The sequence below is a fragment of the Rattus norvegicus genome, chromosome 17 (assembly GCF_036323735.1).
Source record: "Rattus norvegicus strain BN/NHsdMcwi chromosome 17, GRCr8, whole genome shotgun sequence".
In the NCBI taxonomy this organism is placed as follows: domain Eukaryota; kingdom Metazoa; phylum Chordata; class Mammalia; order Rodentia; family Muridae; genus Rattus; species Rattus norvegicus.
This window is the reverse complement of record NC_086035.1, coordinates 37,901,302-37,920,762: the sequence shown is the minus strand read 5'-3', so window position 1 is coordinate 37,920,762 and position 19,461 is coordinate 37,901,302. Positions and strand designations below refer to the sequence as shown.

Below are 19,461 nucleotides of genomic sequence, written 5' to 3'. Positions count from 1 at the left end.
ATACTATAATCAGAGTTTTGATAAATAGACATGACACACCTGTCAGTGTGCCTTGTAAACATTTGTTTTTCATTCTATAGATTAAACTTTCATCGACTTTATGGCAACACTTTAAAATGTTGACGGTTACTGGTGAAAGATTAATACTTAAAATGGCAGAAGTAATTGAGTATGACTTTGACACTGTGGTCTGATGTTGGAAAAGAATGATATGTATTTATAATATCTGAAAATTTAGGGAACATTGCAGAAGACGTGACAGAAAGACCATAAGATAATGAACTAAGGAGATAGTGTTAAGTAATAAGTATGCATCTCCTGCTAGACAAGACTATGAGTCATCTCAGGACAGATAATTTACAAAATAATTTAAATGATGAAAATACTGTGGTCTAAAGCAAAATAGCACTTGGAGACATAGGGTGTGGTAATGCTAAAGTGGGTATAAATATGCATTGAGAAATAAGGAATGACACCCTTACCTAGACATTGATTGCTTCCCTCTGCCTTTCAGTTCTGCTCACCTTTGGGATCTCTCTGTATATGCAGGATATAAAAGATTAGTTAAGGCACAACTCAGGTGAATCAACTTTCCAGAGTTGCTAAGGACACTGAGATTGACTTCTCAGAGATGCAGCCAGTTTTTAGTCAACTATGTTCGTGTGAGTAGCCTTTCATTCATGTTCCTCTAAGTAAGATTTATCAATGCATTTTCTTATGAGGATGGGTTTGGGTAGTACACATGTTTACTGCTGTCATTTGTGTCATTATCTGTTGTGAATTAACATTTGTTCATACCTTACATACAGACACCAAGCATGAGAGAACAGAAATCTTTTTAGAACGTAATTACACAATAGTCTTTGAAGACAATGGATTTCATTGAGATTTTTGCCTCTGATGGAGAAACATAAAAATGTCCAGAGATATTTTATATGGTCTTAATTTATAATAGGGTAGAAGGGGTAATTTTATAGATATTTAATTGAAAAATGCTCTTGAACACCTTTTACAACAAAGTATTATCCAACACAAATGGCTAGATTACTAAATTTAAAAATCATACTTTATTTAGAACACAAGATTCAATGATCCAATTGTCTGAACTCCAGAAGGCAAAAGCTAAGATCTTTTGGATTATGGGTTTCTTATATATATTTGGTCACTTCAGGGAAACCAAAAAACATATCCAGTTATAAAACCTAATGTAAGTAATAATAGAAGACTTGTATCTTTAAGCAATTCCCTGAAGTCAAGTGTCAGAGCAACAAGATAAGCAGGCTTATGTTAACAAATACCTTATCTTTGTATAGATCATATGTTCATAAAAATTGATTGATGACAGCCAGAAATGTATTTTGTTAAATTTAGATGGAGTTCTCTTCTGTTTTACTTTATCTTATACTGTAACCCCACCTGAAATACATGCTATATAAAATTATCTTTTTTACTTTTGAGATTATATTAAACATTCCTTCCTTCTTCTTATTTTCTTTAATTCCTTTTTAACCTCCTCATTGCTCTTTTTGAAATATGTGCCCCACTTTTTTCAAGCATACATATACATGTAAATACATATATATTCCTAAGTATAACCTGCTTAGTCTACATATTGTTACTTGTATTTAAGGTGTGAGGGCTTAGTATTGGATTACTGATCAATGTGGTTAGCTTCCTTGGGTAGACTATTTCTTTTCTTCTCATATTCTTCAGTTTTCTGTGGTTGTTTGTATAGAGATGACTTAAATTCTTATTTGTATCATGCTTTAGGAAAATTAATTGATATAATGAACTGATCTATTATATTCATTCTATAGCTAAAATATTGTTTACTCAAATTGGATACTATGTATATTGTTGGAGTATTTCAAGATTTAAACTATTGGTAGTTAGCTATTTTTTCAGGCGAACATATTAGCACTAAACTAGTTATATGTTAGATAGATGTTTGCTACATTTGTGAGAGGTTGTATAAAAATTCAGTCCCCGTAAAATATACTTTTTGTGTTAGAAATTTTTAGGAGTATCACACATGTTCAAAAGAATAGGAGAAATAGATCACAACAATTGTTTTCAAATACTAAATTTTGAGCTCTGAAAACATACAAACAAATAAGATTATGCAGACTTCGTTGGCTATATTTAGGAATATATATGTGTATACATATGTACATATGCATATAATTATAATTAATCAAAAAAGGCTGTGAAAAAAACTTTACAAGAGCATGGTGGGGAATAATGTCTCAGAATAACAAGAGAGGAAAAATAAGATAATTTTACAATTCAAAAATAAAAGAATTATATTTTTAAAAATAATACTGGATGAAGGTAGCATGCATGATCTGGCCTCTTTTGCTTTTGAGGCCACTGTTTTCTGCAGTAACATTTAGGTAAACCTTAATTTGGACATTCATGCTAATTTTTCTCATGTATTAGTGCTCAAATGAACAGGAATATTTCTGAAACTTCATGAGCACTATGGGTCAACAATCTAAATATTACTTACTGTATTAAAGAAGTGCACATTTTAACATGGACTGCATTAGAATATGCTTAATTCTCTCAATTTAATAGACATTTGAATGACTATATTCTACTTATAACATAATATATATTTTTGAAAGAGATATTAAATGGTACTTACATATTTCAATCTTCTTGCGACTGTACCTATTGATATGCTGGAGTTCTATCTTTGACTTTCCCTGAGCCAACAAATTGACGAAATTGTCACTGATCATTTTCAAATATTTTAAATGGAAGTGTTTTATAGACCAGGAAAACAGATAATGTGAAGTTTACTGGGGTTTCTGTAGTGATGTGGTCAACAATAATCAACGCCAGTGTTGTTCCCGAGAGTTAAAGAGAATGATTCTGGCTGGCAAGACTTGGGTTTATGAAATTCTCTGCCACATAAATGCATAGTGAAAGGCCACATTGTCCACTAAGTGACAAGGTGAAGTGACAAATATGTGGTGTGAGAGTACTGACTCTCTCAGTAGTCATGACAGAAGAGTAGAGATATCATTTGCACATTTCAACCTTACATAGCCAATAGAGTTCATTAAAATTTAAAAGATTCAGTGTACTCACAGATCAAACTTAGTGTAAAAACATCAAATGGTTTGGTAAAATGGCCACAGCACAAGAGAGTTATGGTGAACTGGCAACTTCAGGCTGTGATATCATATTTATGACCAGATTCTCATCTTCATTGCCAGTAATCCAGCAACCATGTGTTTACACTCATTAGGGACAAAAATGGAGAAAATGTATCTGTGCTCTTTGAATCATTGTTATCCAAAATTCTAGCATTAGATATTTAGTTTTAAAAAGTGCGAGTTGCTGGACAATACATTAAAAGGACCACTATGTAACAAATTATTGTAATATGTGAAGGATTAAATATTGTGGATGACTATTAATGTAAGTTCCAAATGTTTATAAAGTTAAACCACACTTCAAGAACAAGGCAAAGATGTGGGAAATCAACCAACACTCAAAATATGTATGGGGAAAATTCAAATACCCCTGCATTTTTATAGTGGTCAAATATTACTCCCCAATTCAGACATACAGAAGCAAATCATGCAGCCCAAGAATTCCAGAACAGCGCTTGCTAGATAGGTTAAACATTGCAACTTCATTAGAATAAATCATCTGGGTGTGATTTTTCTCTTTATCACAGGGGTGCTTCAGCTGCTACTTGTGTCAAATGTTCTCCTATGGGAGAATGTATATCCCATGCCCATGTGTCCTGACATGGAAGGATACAATGAAATGTTCATTGAAGATCTCTTTGACCATGCTATTGTCACGGCTCATTACACCTCAAACCTCACCATGCAAATGTCTGAGGAGTTTGTAAGTACTTCATTTCCATATGCTTTCTTCTTTTTTTTCAAAAATTTATTTAATCATTTTTTACAGTACAGATTACATCCCTCTCCCACTCCACCCTCTTACTATACCAAATCCCATACCTCTCATCCCCATCTGCACGAGGATGTTCCCACCCAAGCCCCAACCTCTACTCCATTAGACCTTGCCACTCCCTGGGTCTCCAGTCTCTTGAGAGTTAGGTTGATTTTCTCTGAGTCTAGACCTGGCAGGCCTCTGCGGTATATGTGTTGGGGGCCTCATATCAGCTGTTGTATGCTGTCTGGTTGATGACCCAGTGTCTGAGAGATCTCGGAGGTCCAGGTTCCTTGAGACTGCTGGTTCTCCTACAGGGTCACCTTGCTCCTCAGCTTCTTCCAGATTTTCCTTAATTCAGCCACAGGGATCAGTATCTTCTGTCCACTGTTTGCCTGTAAATATGTGCACCTTGCTCTTTCAGCTGGGTCTTTTGGAGGGCAGTCACAATAGGCCCGTTTGTGAGCACACAATAGCTTCAGTAATAGTGTCAGACCTTGGGGCCTCCCCTTGAGCTGTATCCCACTTTGGGCCTGTCACTGTACTTCCTTTTTCTCAGACTCTTCTCCATTTTTGTCCCTGCAGGCTTTCAGACATGAACAAATATGGGTCATAGATTTTGACTGTGGGATGGCAACCCCATCCCTCACTGATGCCATGTCCCCTGTTGAAGGTGGGCTTTACAACTTTCCTCTCCCCACTGTAGGGCATTTAATTTAAGGTCCCACCCTTGGAGTCCTGACAGTATCTGACTTCCCAGGTTTCTGGGATATTGTGAAGGATTTCCCCCACATCCTACCTCTCAAGGTTGCCTGTTTCCATTCTTTCTGCTGCTCTTCTTTGCTTTCAGTTCTGTTCCCCTCACCCAATATCTGACCATGTTGCCCTCTTCCCCTCTCTGTTCTCTTTTACACCCAGGTCCTTCCCTAACATCCTTCTCCTGTGATGGCTTTCTTATCCATTCTGAGTGCGAATGAGGCATCCTCACTTGGACTCTTCAGCTTGCTAACCTTTTTGAGTTCTATGGATAGTATACTGCGTGTTCTGTACTTTTTTGGCTAATATGTACTTATTAGTGAGTACATATCATGCATATACTTTTGTGTCTGAATTACCTCACTCAGAATTATATTTTCTAGTTCTATTCATTTTCTTGCAAAACTCGGGGTGTCCTCATTCTTAATAGCTGAGTAGTGTTTCATTGTGTAGATGAATCACATTTTCTGTATCTGTTCTTCTGTTGTGGTACATCTGGATTTTTTCCAGTTTCTGGCTATCAAAAACAAGTCTGCTAGGAACATAGTGGAACACTTGTCCCAATGGCATGGTGGAGCATCTTTTGGATATATGCCCAAAAGTGGTATAGCTGGATCTTCAGGTAGATCAATTTCTAGTGTTCTGAGGAATCGCCAGATTGATTTACAGAATGGTTGTACAAGTTTGCAATTCTATCCACAATGCAGTGTTTCTTTCTTTCTCTACATCTTCACTAACATGTGCAGTCACCTGAGGTTTTGATTTTAGCCATTAGGATTGGTTAAAGGTGGAAATCTCGGGGTTGTTTTGATTTGCATTTCTGTGATCATTAAGGACTTTGAACATTCTTTAAGTACTTCTCAGCCATTTCAGATTCATCTGTTGTGAATTCCGTTTAGTCCTATATCCCATTTTTTTTAATTGGATCGTTTGGGGTTTTTTTTGGTAAGCTCTTTGAGTTCTTTATATATTTTGATATTAACCCTCTGTGAGATATGCTATTAGTGAAGTTTTTTTTCCCCAATCTGTAGCTTGCAAATTTGCGAGCCCTTCAAAAATTCTACAGATTAAAACAGAAGATATAATGGAGTTTTTTCAGAAAATATACCTTCATATGGTTTCTGAAAGCCATCACATATTAAGAAATGATATATTAAGAATAGGGAGACTACAGGGATTTTAGAGTTCTGGTAGGGTGGGTGGATTGGGTCATCTTCGTGGAGATAGGGGATGGGGAGGAGGTATGGGAGGTGGAACAATTGGAGGGTGGACTGAGAGGGGAATAAAAATATGGAGTTTAAAAATAAATAAATAGTTAAATAAATAATAAAAAGGAAAATAAAGAATCATAAATTTGATAAAATCTCAAAGGTTTGTAAACATTACAGTGACTTTAAATAATTACTTAAATACATCTTTTATTTGCTATATTTTGGTAAAAAGTGACTGTGAACAATAATTTATGACTTTAAGTCTTAAGAGTGAGGTCAGAGAAGAAGTCTGATGTCCTGGTCTTGAATGTAGGGTCTGATTTCCAGGATTATCTTTCACTTAGGAGATATGGAATATAAAGGATGTGCATTAGAGTGTGGAGGGAATAGAAACGAACAAATATGACACTGTGTGTGGAAGAAACAACACAAAGCTATTTAGTTAGCCCCAGTTGTTCAGGCTGGCTGACTATAGATTTCCATTGATAAATTTCTTTTTTTTTTTATTAACTTGAGTATTTCTTATATACATTTCAAGTGTTATTCCCTTTCCCGGTGTCCGGGCAAACATCCTCCTCCCCCCTCCCCTTCCTTATGGGTGTTCCCCTCCCAACCCTCCCCCCATTGCCACCCTCCCGCCACCAGTCTAGTTCACTGGGGGTTCAGTCTTAGCAGGACCCAGGGCTTACCCTTCCACTGGTGCTCTTACTAGGATATGCATTGCTAACTATGAGGTCAGAGTCCAGGTTCAGTCCATGTATAGTCTTTGGGTAGGGGCTTAGTCCCTGGAAGCTCTGGTTGCTTGGCATTGTTGTACATATGGAGTCTCGAGCCCCTTCAAGCTCTTCCAGTTCTTTCTCTGATTCCTTCAACGGGGGTCCTATTCTCAGTTCAGTGGTTTGCTGCTGGCATTCGCCTCTGTATTTGCTGTATTCTGGCTGTGTCTCTTAGGAGCGATCTACATCCGGCTCCTGTCTGCCTGAACTTCTTTGCTTCATCCATCTTGTCTAATTGGGTGGCTGTATATGTATGGGCCACATGTGGGGCAGACTCTGAATGGGTGTTCCTTCAGTCTCTGTTTTAATCTTTGCCTCTCTCTTCCCTGCCAAGGGTATTCTTGTTCCCCTTTTAAAGAAGGAGTGAAGCATTCACATTTTGATCATCCGTCTTGAGTTTCATTTGCTCTAGGCATCTAGGGTAATTCAAGCATTTGGGCTAATAGCCACTTATCAATGAGTGCATACCATGTATGTCATTCTGTGATTGGGTTAGCTCACTCAGGATGATGTTTTCCAGTTCCAACCATTTGCCTACGAATTTCATAAAGTCGTTGTTTTTGATAGCTGAGTAATATTCCATTGTGTAGATGTACCACATTTTCTGTATCCATTCTTCTGTTGAAGGGCATCTGGGTTCTTTCCATTTTCTGGCTATTATATATAAGGCTGCGATGAACATAGTGGAGCACGTGTCTTTTTTATATGTTGGGGCATCTTTTGGGTATATGCCCAAGAGAGGTATAGCTGGATCCTCAGGCAGTTCAATGTCCAATTTTCTGAGGAACCTCCAGACTGATTTCCAGAATGGTTTTACCAGTTTGCAATCCCACCAACAATGGAGGAGTGTTCCTCTTTCTCCACATCCTCGCCAGCATCTGCTGTCACCTGAGTTTTTGATCTTAGCCATTCTCACTGGTGTGAGGTGAAATCTCAGGGTTGTTTTGATTTGCATTTCCCTTATGACTAAAGATGTTGAACATTTCTTTAGGTGTTTCTCAGCCATTCGGCATTCCTCAGCTGTGAATTCTTTGTTTAGCTCTGAACCCCATTTTTTAATAGGGTTATTTGATTCCCTGCGGTCTAACTTCTTGAGTTCTTTGTATATTTTGGATATAAGGCCTCTATCTGTTGTAGGATTGGTAAAGATCTTTTCCCAATCTGTTGGTTGCCGTTTTGTCCTAACCACCATGTTCTTTGCCTTACAGAAGCTTTGTAGTTTTATGAGATCCCATTTGTGGATTCTTGATCTTAGAGCGTAAGCCATTGGTGTTCTGTTTAGGAAATTTTTTCCAGTGCCCATGTGTTCCAGATGCTTCCCTAGTTTTTCTTCTATTAGTTTGAGTGTGTCTGGTTTGATGTGGAGGTCCTTGATCCACTTGGACTTAAGCTTTGTACAGGGTGATAAGCATGGATCGATCTGCATTCATCTAATGTTGACCTCTAGTTGAACCAGCACCATTTGCTGAAAATGCTATCTTTTTTCCATTGGATGGTTTTGGCTCCTTTGTCAAAAATCAAGTGACCATAGGTGTGTGGGTTCATTTCTGGGTCTTCAATTCTATTCCATTGGTCTATCTGTCTGTCTCTGTACCACTACCATGCAGTTTTTATCACTATTGCTCTGTAATACTGCTTGAGTTCAGGGATAGTGATTCCCCCTGAAGTCCTTTTATTGTTGAGGATAGCTTTAGCTATCCTGGGTTTTTTGTTATTCCAGATGAATTTGCAAATTGTTCTGTCTAACTCTTTGAAGAATTGGATTGGTATTTTGATGAGGATTGCATTGAATCTGTAGATTGCTTATGGTAAAATGGCCATTTTTACTATATTAATCCTGCCAATCCATGAGCATGGGAGATCTTTCCATCTTCTGAGGTCTTCTTCAATTTCCTTCTTCAGTGTCTTGTAGTTCTTATTGTACAGATCTTTTACTTGCTTGGTTAAAGTCACACCGAGGTACTTTATATTATTTGGGTCTATTATGAAGGGTGTCGTTTCCCTAATTTCTTTCTCGGCTTGTTTCTCTTTTGTGTAGAGGAAGGCTACTGATTTATTTGAGTTAATTTTATACCCAGCCACTTTGCTGAAGTTGTTTATCAGCTTTAGTAGTTCTCTGGTGGAACTTTTGGGATCACTTAGATACACTATCATATCATCTGCAAACAGTGATATTTTGACTTCTTCTTTTCCGATCTGTATCCCCTTTACCTCCTTTTGTTGTCTGATTTCTCTGGCTAGAACTTCAAGAACTATATTGAATAAGTAGGGAGAGAGTGGGCAGCCTTGTCTAGTCCCTGATTTTAGTGGGATTGCTTCAAGTTTCTCTCCATTGTGTTTAATGTTAGCAACTGGTTTGCTGTATATGGCTTTTACTATGTTCACGTATGGGCCTTGAATTCCTGTTCTCTCCAGGACTTTTATCATGAAGGGGTGTTGAATTTTGTCAAATGCTTTCTCAACGTCTAATGAAATGATCATGTGATATTGTTCTTTCACTTTGTTTATATAATGGATCACGTTGATGGTTTTCCGTATATTAAATCATCCCTGCATGCCTGGGATGAAGCCTACTTGGTCATGGTGGATGATTGTTTTGATGTGCTCTTGGATTCGGTTTGCCAGAATTTTGTTGAGTATTTTTGCATCGATATTCATAAGGGAAATTGGTCTGAAGTTCTCTTTCTTTGTTGTGTCTTTGTGTGGTTTAGGTATAAGAGTAATTGTGGCTTCGTAGAAGGTATTCGGTAGTGATCCATCTGTTTCAATTTTGTGGAATAGTTTGGATAATATTGGTATGAGGTCTTCTATGAAGGTTTGGTAGAATTCTGCACTAAACCCGTCTGGACCTGGGCTCTTTTTGGTTGGGAGACCTTTAATGACTGCTTCTATTTCCTTAGGAGTTATGGGGTTGTTTAACTGGTTTATCTGTTCCTGATTTAACTTCGGTACCTGGTATCTGTCTAGGAAATTATCCATTTCCTGAAGATTTTCAAGTTTTGTTGAATATAGGTTTTTATAGTAAGATCTGATGATTTTTTGAATTTCCTCTGAATCTGTTCTTATGTCTCCCTTTTCATTGCTGATTTTGTTAATTTGGACGCACTCTCTGTGTCCTCTCGTTAGTCTGGCTAAGGGTTTATCTATCTTGTTGATTTTCTCAAAGAACCAACTTTTGGTTCTGTTGATTCTTTCTATGGTCCTTTTTGTTTCTACTTCGTTGATTTCCGCTCTGAGTTTGATTATTTTCTGCCTTCTACTCCTCCTGGGTGTATGTGCTTCTTTTTGTTCTAGAGCTTTTAGGTGTGCTGTCAAGCTGCTGACATATGCTCTTTCCTGTTTCTTTCTGCAGGCACTCAGCGCTATGAGTTTTCCTCTTAGCACAGCTTTCATTGTGTCCCATAAGTTTGGGTAAGTTGTACCTTCATTTTCATTAAATTTTAAAAAGTTTTTAATTTCTTTCTTTATTTCTTCCTTGACCAGGTTATCATTAAGTAGAGCATTGTTCAATTTCCAAGTGTATGTGGGCATTCTTCCTTGATTGTTATTGAAGACCAGTTTTAGGCCGTGGTGGTCCGATAGCACGCATGGGATTATTTCTATCTTTCTGTACCTGTTGAGGCCCGTTTTTTGACCAAATATATGGTCAATTTTGGAGAAAGTACCATGAGGAGCTGAGAAGAAGGTATATCCTTTTGCTTTAGGATAGAATGTTCTATAAATATCCGTTAAGTCCATTTGGCTCATGACTTCTCTTAGTCTGTCTACATCTCTGTTCAATTTCTGTTTCCATGATCTGTCCATTGATGAGAGTGGGGTGTTGAAATCTCCCACTATTATTGTGTGAGGTGCAATGTGTGTTTTGAGCTTTAGTAAGGTTTCTTTTATGTATGTAGGTGCCCTTGTATTTGGTTCATAGATATTTAGGATTGAGAGTTCATCTTGGTGGATTTTTCCTTTGATGAATATGAAGTGCCCTTCCTCATCTTTTTTGATGACTTTTAATTGAAAATTGATTTTATTTGATATTAGAATGGCTACTCCAGCTTTCTTCATCTGACCATTTCCTGAAAAATTGTTTTCCAGCCTTTCACTCTGAAGTAATGTCTGTCTTTGTCCCTGAGGTGTGTTTCCTGTAGGCAGCAGAATGCAGGGTCCTAGTTGCATATCCAGTTTGTTAATCTATGTCTTTTTATTGGGGAGTTGAGGCCATTGATGTTGAGAGATTTTAAGGAATAGTGATTATTGCTTCCTGTTATATTCATATTTGGATGTGAGGTTATGTTTGTGTGCTTTCATTCTCTTTGTTTTGTTGCCAAGACGATTAGTTTCTTGCTTCTTCTAGGGTATAGCTTGCCTCCTTATGTTGGGCTTTACCATTTATTATCCTTTGTAGTGCTGGATTTGTAGAAAGATATTGTGTAAATTTGGTTTTGTCATGGAATATCTTGGTTTCTCCATCTATGTTAATTGAGAGTTTTGCAGGATACAGTAACCTGGGCTGGCATTTGTGTTCTCTTAGGGTCTGTATGACATCTGTCCAGGATCTTCTGGCCTTCATAGTTTCTGGCGAGAAGTCTGGTGTGATTCTGATAGGTCTGCCTTTATATGTTACTTGACCTTTTTCCCTTACTGCTTTTAATATTCTTTCTTTATTTTGTGCGTTTGGTGTTTTGACTATTATGTGACGGGAGGTGTTTCTTTTCTGGTCCAATCTATTTGGAGTTCTGTAGGCTTCTTGTATGCCTATGGGTATCTCTTTTTTTAGATTAGGGAAGTTTTCTTCTATGATTTTGTTGAAGATATTTACTGGTCCTTTGAGCTGGGAGTCTTCACTCTCTTCTATACCTATTATCCTTAGATTTGATCTTCTCATTGAGTCCTGGATTTCCTGTATGTTTTGGACCAGTAGCTTTTTCCGCTTTACATTATCTTTGACAGTTGAGTCAATGATTTCTACGGAATCTTCTGCTCCTGAGATTCTCTCTTCCATCTCTTGTATTCCTTTGGTGAAGCTTGTATCTACAGCTCCTTGTCTCTTCTTTTGGTTTTCTATATCCAGGGTTGTTTCCATGTGTTCTTTCTTGATTGCTTCTATTTCCATTTTTAATTCCTTCAACTGTTTGATTGTGTTTTCCTGGAATTCTTTCAGGGATTTTTGCGATTCCTCTCTGTAGGCTTCTACTTGTTTATTAATGTTTTCCTGTGTTTCCCTAAGGGAGTTCTTCACATCTTTCTTGAAGTCCTCCAGCATCATGATCAAATATGATTTTGAAACTAGATCTTGCTTTTCTGGTGTGTTTGGATATTCCATGTTTGTTTTGGTGGGAGAATTGGGCTCCGATGATGCCAAGTAGTCTTGGTTTCTGTTGCTTGGGTTCCTGCGCTTGCCTCTCGCCATCAGATTATCTCTAGTGTTACTTTGTTCTGCTATTTCTGACAGTGGCTAGACTGTCCTATAAGCCTGTGTGTCAGGAGTGCTGTAGACCTGTTTTCCTGTTTTCTTTCAGCCAGTTATGGGAACAGAGTGTTCTGCTTTCGGGCGTGTAGTTTTTCCTCTCTACAGGTCTTCACCTGTTCCTGTGGGCCTGTGTCTTGAGTTCACCGGGCAGCTTTCTTGCAGCAGAAAAGTTGGTCTTACCTGTGGTCCCGAGGCTCAAGTTCGCTCGTGGGGTGCTGCCCACGGGCTCTCTGCGGCGGCAGCAACCAGGAATACCTGTGCCGCCTCTTCCAGGAGCTTCAGTGCACCAGGGTTCCAGATGCTCTTTGGTGTTTTCCTCTGGCGTCCGAGATGTATGTACAGAGATCAGTCTCTTCTGGTTTCCCAGGCTTGTCTGCCTCTCTGAAAGTTTAGCTCTCCCTCCCATGGGATTTGGGTGCAGAGAACTGTTTATCCGGTCTGTTTCCTTCAGGGTCCTGCGGTGTCTCTGGCAGGGGTCCTGCTGCTCCTGGGCCCTCCCCCACGGGAGCCCAGAGGCCTTATACAGTTTCCTCTTGGGCCAGGGATGTGGGCAGGGGTGAGCAGTGTTGGTGGTCTCTTCCGCTCTGCAGCCTCAGGAGTGCCCACCTGACTAGGCGGTTGGGTCTCTCTCTCACAGGGTCTGGGAGCAGAGAGCTGCTGCGGGCCGGGATCCGAGGGTGTGGGCGATAAATTTCTAATGATAGATAGATGGTTTAGAATTGAAATGTGTTCCCTTCCGAGTGGAGACCCAGGGTCTGATCAGAGTACGCTCAATGTGGGGAAAACAGAGATGACATCAAGACAAAATCGGGAGTCTTGAGAATATTTCTAGAGACTTGTAAGGAATACAAATGTCCATTGTTTTCACTCACTGGTCCTTCTTTCAGCTTACATTCATTCACAATGTTTCACCTTCACAGTATCCCTGCTATAAAGAGTGAGTCACACAGATATGGTTCCTTCAAATGAGGTCACAAGAGTTGAATTGTCTGGAATACCCTGTCTGTTCTATTATAGAAATTTGGTTCTGTATAGCTCCAGTGAGGAATAAAATTTGTCCACTGTGAAAATGCAGGTAATGATTACATTGCCTTACACATATTGTGAGAGAAGGGGGACTTCCTGTGTCTTTGGCACTTGCAAATTCAAGGATTGTTAATAATAAGTAATACAAACCTTCAGAGGATTATATATAGATATTAAATAATACTTTTAATAATTTGCTTATTATCCGTTAAGTGTTTTAATTTAGTTAAAATATAATTATTTCATTCCAACTTTTCCTTTACTTCCTCTATCCTCCCAATGCTTGTTCTACTTCATTATCCTCAATCCCAAACTAATGGCTTTTAAAGTTATAATAATGGTTATGTTATATATATTTAAATATACATGAATATATAAATTTAAATATCAATAAAAATAAAACAAGTACATGTGAATATGTATTAATAGATAATGGACCCCCCATACACACACACACACACACAAACACACACACACACACACACATATACATCCTATTGAGTATATTTAATCTAGCTTTGCTGTCCTATAATTAAGTATAGGATTCAGTGTTTCATCCCCAAGGAGGCCTACTTCTTCTATCAGTAGTCAGAAGTTTGTTGTCCAGGGGTGGGGACACCAGAGATTCCAATACTTTAGTTTTAGCATGTCTGTTGTTCTAGTTATTGTTCAGGTGTAAGTAAGACAGCCATTTCGGTATGGTATCATGTGCATAACTACCCTGTTATTTCTAGGAGACATAATCTCACTGCAGACTCCCCATTTCTCTGGCTCTTAAAATCAATCTGTATCATCTTTGTGTTGTTCTCTGAATTTTATAATTAATTTTGATCTCACCAACACAATTACCATATAAGTTTATTATGAATGTGCTATTGTCATATTAAAAACTCAGTGGTAATTGCAAGTTATAATTTCACCAAATATATTTAAAACAAATATATCAACTTAGATCCACAGTAAAATTACATAGATATGAATACATTATTCTGTATCATTTAGTTCAAGTTATAATTAAGACACTGAAAACCCTTAGTGATTTGGACTGATAGTTTTATAAAAGGAATTGCATTCTTTTTTTTTTTTTATTAACTTGAGTATTTCTTATATACATTTCGAGTGTTATTCCCTTTCCCGGTTTCCGGGCAAACATCCCCCTCCCCTTCCTTATGGGTGTTCCCCTCCCAACCCTCCCCCCATTGCCGCCCTCCCCCATAGACTAGTTCACTGGGGGTTCAGTCTTAGCAGGACCCAGGGCTTCCCCTTCCACTGGTGCTCTTACTAGGATATGCATTGCTACCTATGGGGTCAGAGTCCAGGGTCAGTCCATGTATAGTCTTTAGGTAGTGGCTTAGTCCCTGGAAGCTCTGGTTGCTTGGCATTGTTGTACTTTTGGGGTCTCGAGCCCCTTCAAGCTCTTCCAGTTCTTTCTCTGATTCCTTCAATAGGGGACCTATTCTCAGTTCAGTGGTTTGCTGCTGGCATTCGCCTCTGTATTTGCTGTATTCTGGCTGTGTCTCTCAGGAGCGATCTACATCCGGCTCCTGTCGGTCTGCACTTCTTTGCTTCATCCATCTTGTCTAATTGGGTGGCTGTATATGTATGGGCCACATGTGGGGCAGGCTCTGAATGGGTGTTCCTTCAGTCTCTGTTTTAATCTTTGCCTCTCCCTTCCCTGCCAAGGGTATTCTTTTTCCTCATTTAAAGAAGGAGTGAAGCATTCACATTTTGATCATCCGTCTTGAGTTTCGTTTGTTCTAGGGATCTAGGGTAAAAAATGGGGTTTAGAGCTAAACAAAGAATTCACAGCTGAGGAATGCCGAATGGCTGAGAAACACCTAAAGAAATGTTCAACATCTTTAGTCATAAGGGAAATGCAAATCAAAACAACCCTGAGATTTCACCTCACACCAGTGAGAATGGCTAAGATCAAAAACTCAGGTGACAGCACATGCTGGCGAGGATGTGGAGAAAGAGGAACACTCCTCCATTGTTGGTGGGATTGCAGACTGGTAAAACCATTCTGGAAATCAGTCTGGAGGTTCCTCAGAAAATTGGACATTGAACTGCCTGAGGATCCAGCTATACCTCTCTTGGGCATATACCCAAAAGATGCCTCAACATATAAAAGAGACACGTGCTCCACTATGTTCATCGCAGCCTTATTTATAATAGCCAGAAAATGGAAAGAACCCAGATGCCCTTCAACAGAGGAATGGATACAGAAAATGTGGTACATCTACACAATGGAATATTACTCAGCTATCAAAAACAACGAGTTTATGAAATTCGTAGGCAAATGGTTGGAACTGGAAAACATCATCCTGAGTGAGCTAACCCAATCACAGAAAGACATACATGGTATGCACTCATTGATAAGTGGCTATTAGCCCAAATGCTTGAATTACCCTAGGAATTGCATTCTTAAAGGAAAGAAACTATAAGCAGATTTTGCTTGCTTAATTATTCAATTTTTATGTAATGCTAATTTTTATAAACTATACATCTATATAATACATTTATGTAATGATCATAGCTGTGCTTATTTAATTTTGTAATGTCAATAAGTTAAAATGTTTTATTATTTCCAGGGTATGCATTTTGCCCATAGCCTTGGGTACAAATCGAGGAACTCCAGCACCTGTCACACCATTTCACTTACTACTCCTGGAAGCAATGAACAAATCCAACAGACACATGTAAGTCTTCATTCTTAGTTGTCATTAAAACAAATGAATCAACAAATAGGGTCTACTGTATGGTAGGTTATTGCAGGTGCATTATAGGAGTGGTCATTACATATCCAACAACAATATGCAGAAGAATTAACAGTCAAAAACAATAACATGATATTGTCAATATACTATAAGTTAAAATTAGTGCTAGATTGTACTAACTGTAATTTAAGTTGAACATTCATGGGTGAATATGCATTCATCCACACATATGGAAAAGATGCAAATACAGTTTCATTTATTATAACAAAAAGGCTTTTCCACTCACAGCATATTTCTTAAATGACCAGAATGCTATTTCTTTTTTGAGATAAACTACTATTCTACTTCTGTTTGGTTTTTCATTACATGTGCACTACTCCCTGACTGGTCTGGCTTCTTCTCTGATATAATTGAAAATCAGCGAAACAAGAGGCTCTGCTCATACTCTATTCCGTGACTCAGATTAACCTTTACTTTGATGGGGCTACATATCTTAGCAGCTCGAATGTGTAATTGTTATGATCTGTCTACTGTGACTTGCTGTCAGAACAAATCTCTGTATAATTAAAACTAAACTTAATATGTGTACATATATCAGATATATAATTTGTTTTCTATTATTTAATTAGTAGTACCTATCACCGAGACAGAAACTATTCCCATTAATAAAAATGTGATTATAATGAAGGAAGAAGAGGAGGAAAGAGGAAACATTTTCTTAAAGTTAGACACTTCAAAAAGCACTCTATTGGCGTTGATGCACTTAATTCTCACAGAAGTCCTCTAACAAATGTATCATTAGAAAAATTATGAAGAAAACCTTCAAAGTACTACACAGAGTTTATTATATCACTTGCATGGAGGGCAGAAATGTGAATCTGTGCTTCATTCACCTCAGGATATCATTCTTAATCATCATGCCACAGTGAACCCAGCAACCATTCTGCCATCACAATTTAGTCTTGTTCCATCTTTGATGATATATATATATTCTCCTCTCCTCTCTATGGTTCCATTTAATTACCACTAGAGTTGCTAAGAGACAACACAGCAAGTATTTTAAATTGGAGAGGGACATTATATAAGATCTTGGTAATGAGCATATACTCACTGTGAGGAAGGACATTTGTGTTTCTAGAGTCCAAGGTGTTTTTACCTCAATGTTGTTAAAGGGACTGCTGAACTACTGTTCTTTCAGTGGATATGCCCATAAATGTGCTTCTCTAACAAAGGCCAGGGAAAGAAAGAAATGTTAAGCATTAACTCTATGGACGTGTTGGTTTCTTTATTGTATTTTAATATCATAGAATATATAAAATGACATGGGAATATGAGTGACTAATTTGATTTTTTGGTATGAAAGTGATTTGGCTCATTTGACACTGATAATACTAGAATATGGTTATTTGAATCTGATCCTTTGGACACCTACCAAGGGTCATCAAAGCTTTGATTTCTTATGAACAAGATAAATAACCAAATAGAAATGATCACTTGAGGACAGTATGGTAGAATATAGATGGAAAACAAAATATGATCAATTTAGTCTCAGAAAAAAATATGATCTAGTTGGTTTATGTTAGCAAACTGTAGTTCTGTGGATTAAAATGTCATTTTTATAATGTGATATACCGAAACATTTTCCATCCACTCAATAAAACAACTAGATATTGTAATTAGCCATGATTATGCAAAAAGCACATGTATTTACTATGGCTGATTTCACTTATTTTAAATTGATATTTGACAATCATTGATTAGTCAGATGTCCTTCTGAAGATGATGATAAGCATTTTACGAGCCTGGTACCACCCTCTGGAACATCTTGTACATGCAGTGGCTACTCTTGAAGGAATCTGTGAGACCATGCTGTTCAAAGTCAAAGAGGTGGAGGAAAAAAACCAAGAAATTTTAGAAAAAATCAAGGCAATCCTTGTTAGGGTGAGTGATTCTTCTAAGTTTCTTTGATTCCTTTTTTTATGGAAGGGGAGGGGTTGTGGGACAGGGAGATATAAATTTAAAATAATCCAATAAAAAAATATAACAGAAGGCAAAGAATCAAAATAAAAAAAGAAAGAAAAGAGATATTTTGTTTCAATGAAAAAAATGAATACACAGATACTTAATTCATAACAGTTAAATTTATGTTTCCAAAATGTTCACAGCTGTGAATATAAAGATTTGTTGGCAACTCCAACATCCTTTTAGGTTTCCAGTGAGAACTTCATACACTAGAAAAATCTAATCAATTAATTAATTAATTTACTTATTCAGTAAACATCCTGATTGTTTCCCAAAGTGCGGAGTCAGGAATATGTAAATCCCTGGTAAAGGAAGAGAACCTATTCCCAAAAAATAATTTAAAAACAGGAGAGGCACAAGGGGTCTGAAAAACTATCCCAGTTGATCTCTCCCATCAAATTAATGTGCATGCACACGTCCACATATGAGTACTCATGTACATACAATACACACACAAAGACACACAGACATGCACACATGCACACAGACACACACACACACACACACACACACACACAAAGATGGTATAAACACTGACTACTTGACTACTATTAATAATACAAGTTCTTCTGGTGCTTAGGTTTATCCTGGAGCTGAAGAAAATGTCTACCCTGTTTGGATGGGACTGGCAGATGTGAGGTCTGCCAATGAACTAACTCGTCACTTTACTCTTAGTAATCTACTTCACTGCCTGGACAGTAATACTGACAAAGTTGCCACTTACCTTGAGGCCCTAAAGTGCCGTATCATTCATAATAATGACTGCTAGCACATCCATCTACCTACTACTGGTAATCCAGTATCATTAATGCTTTCTTTCTTTAGTTTTTATCTTTTCCATGCACATATGTGTATAGTGAATTGTTCCTTAAAAAATAAAAACAGGTTCTTTAGAAATGAGATCTCTGTAGGACTCCTAAGAGTGAAAGTATGTATGTATGTGTATGTGTGTGAGTGCAGGGTGGTAGTTTTTACTCTTGCCTGCTCTTGGGACCTTTTCCCTCATGCTGGGTTGCTTCATCCATTCTTGGTATAAGAGTTTACGTGCAGAATTATTGCATCTTGCTAAGCTTTTAATATACCTGTGAGGTCTATACTTTTCTAAAGAAAAACAGAGAAGTGGATCTGGGGAAATAGGGAGGTGTTGGGGGAGGGGGAGTTTGAGGAATGGAGAAGGTGGAAGCTGTGGTCAGGATGTATTGAATGAGAGAAGAATAAAAAAGTCATATCTAGAATAAAAAGCATGTCATATATCCTTTGTAGATTTAATATATTATTGATCTATGGTATTATGATATTCCTGTGAAAACTTTCCAAATTTAGTTGTTTGTTTTGATAATAAGACACTTGTTACCTTAGAACAAAAGATCGAGATGGGTGTATTTACATGCAAAGCAAAAGATCATGGTTAATTAGTATATCCGTTTTATGAAGAAGATAGAAATTTGGAGATAGGCTTTGAGAGAAAATGCTTTTCTACAAGCAAATTTTCAGTATCATGATAAGAAAGGCAAAAACTGCACAAGTGCACTCTTCCTAAGTAACATAACTTTTAAATATTCCAGAACCCTATT

General features: G+C 37.7%; 1 protein-coding gene across 3 annotated transcripts; it reads left to right on the top strand.

Annotated features, from left to right (window-relative positions):
* The first annotated feature begins 474 nt into the window (after positions 1-474).
* Positions 475-18,787, top strand: Prl3a1 (prolactin family 3, subfamily A, member 1). 3 transcript variants are annotated; one of them, NM_153736.3, is made up of 5 exons: positions 475-662; positions 3,692-3,867; positions 15,740-15,847; positions 17,627-17,806; positions 18,468-18,784. In NM_153736.3, exons 1-5 carry the CDS (start codon positions 632-634, stop codon positions 18,654-18,656), a joined length of 684 nt encoding a protein of 227 aa, NP_714958.1. In that variant the 5' UTR covers positions 475-631; the 3' UTR covers positions 18,657-18,784. The 3 variants fall into 3 exon arrangements, with proteins under 3 accessions (NP_714958.1, XP_038951350.1, XP_038951352.1); XM_039095422.2 differs by lacking the exons at positions 475-662; positions 3,692-3,867 and adding an exon at positions 4,429-4,591 and having other exon boundaries at positions 18,468-18,787; XM_039095424.2 differs by lacking the exons at positions 475-662; positions 3,692-3,867 and adding an exon at positions 14,715-15,509 and having other exon boundaries at positions 18,468-18,787.
* Positions 18,788-19,461: the final 674 nt, after the last annotated feature.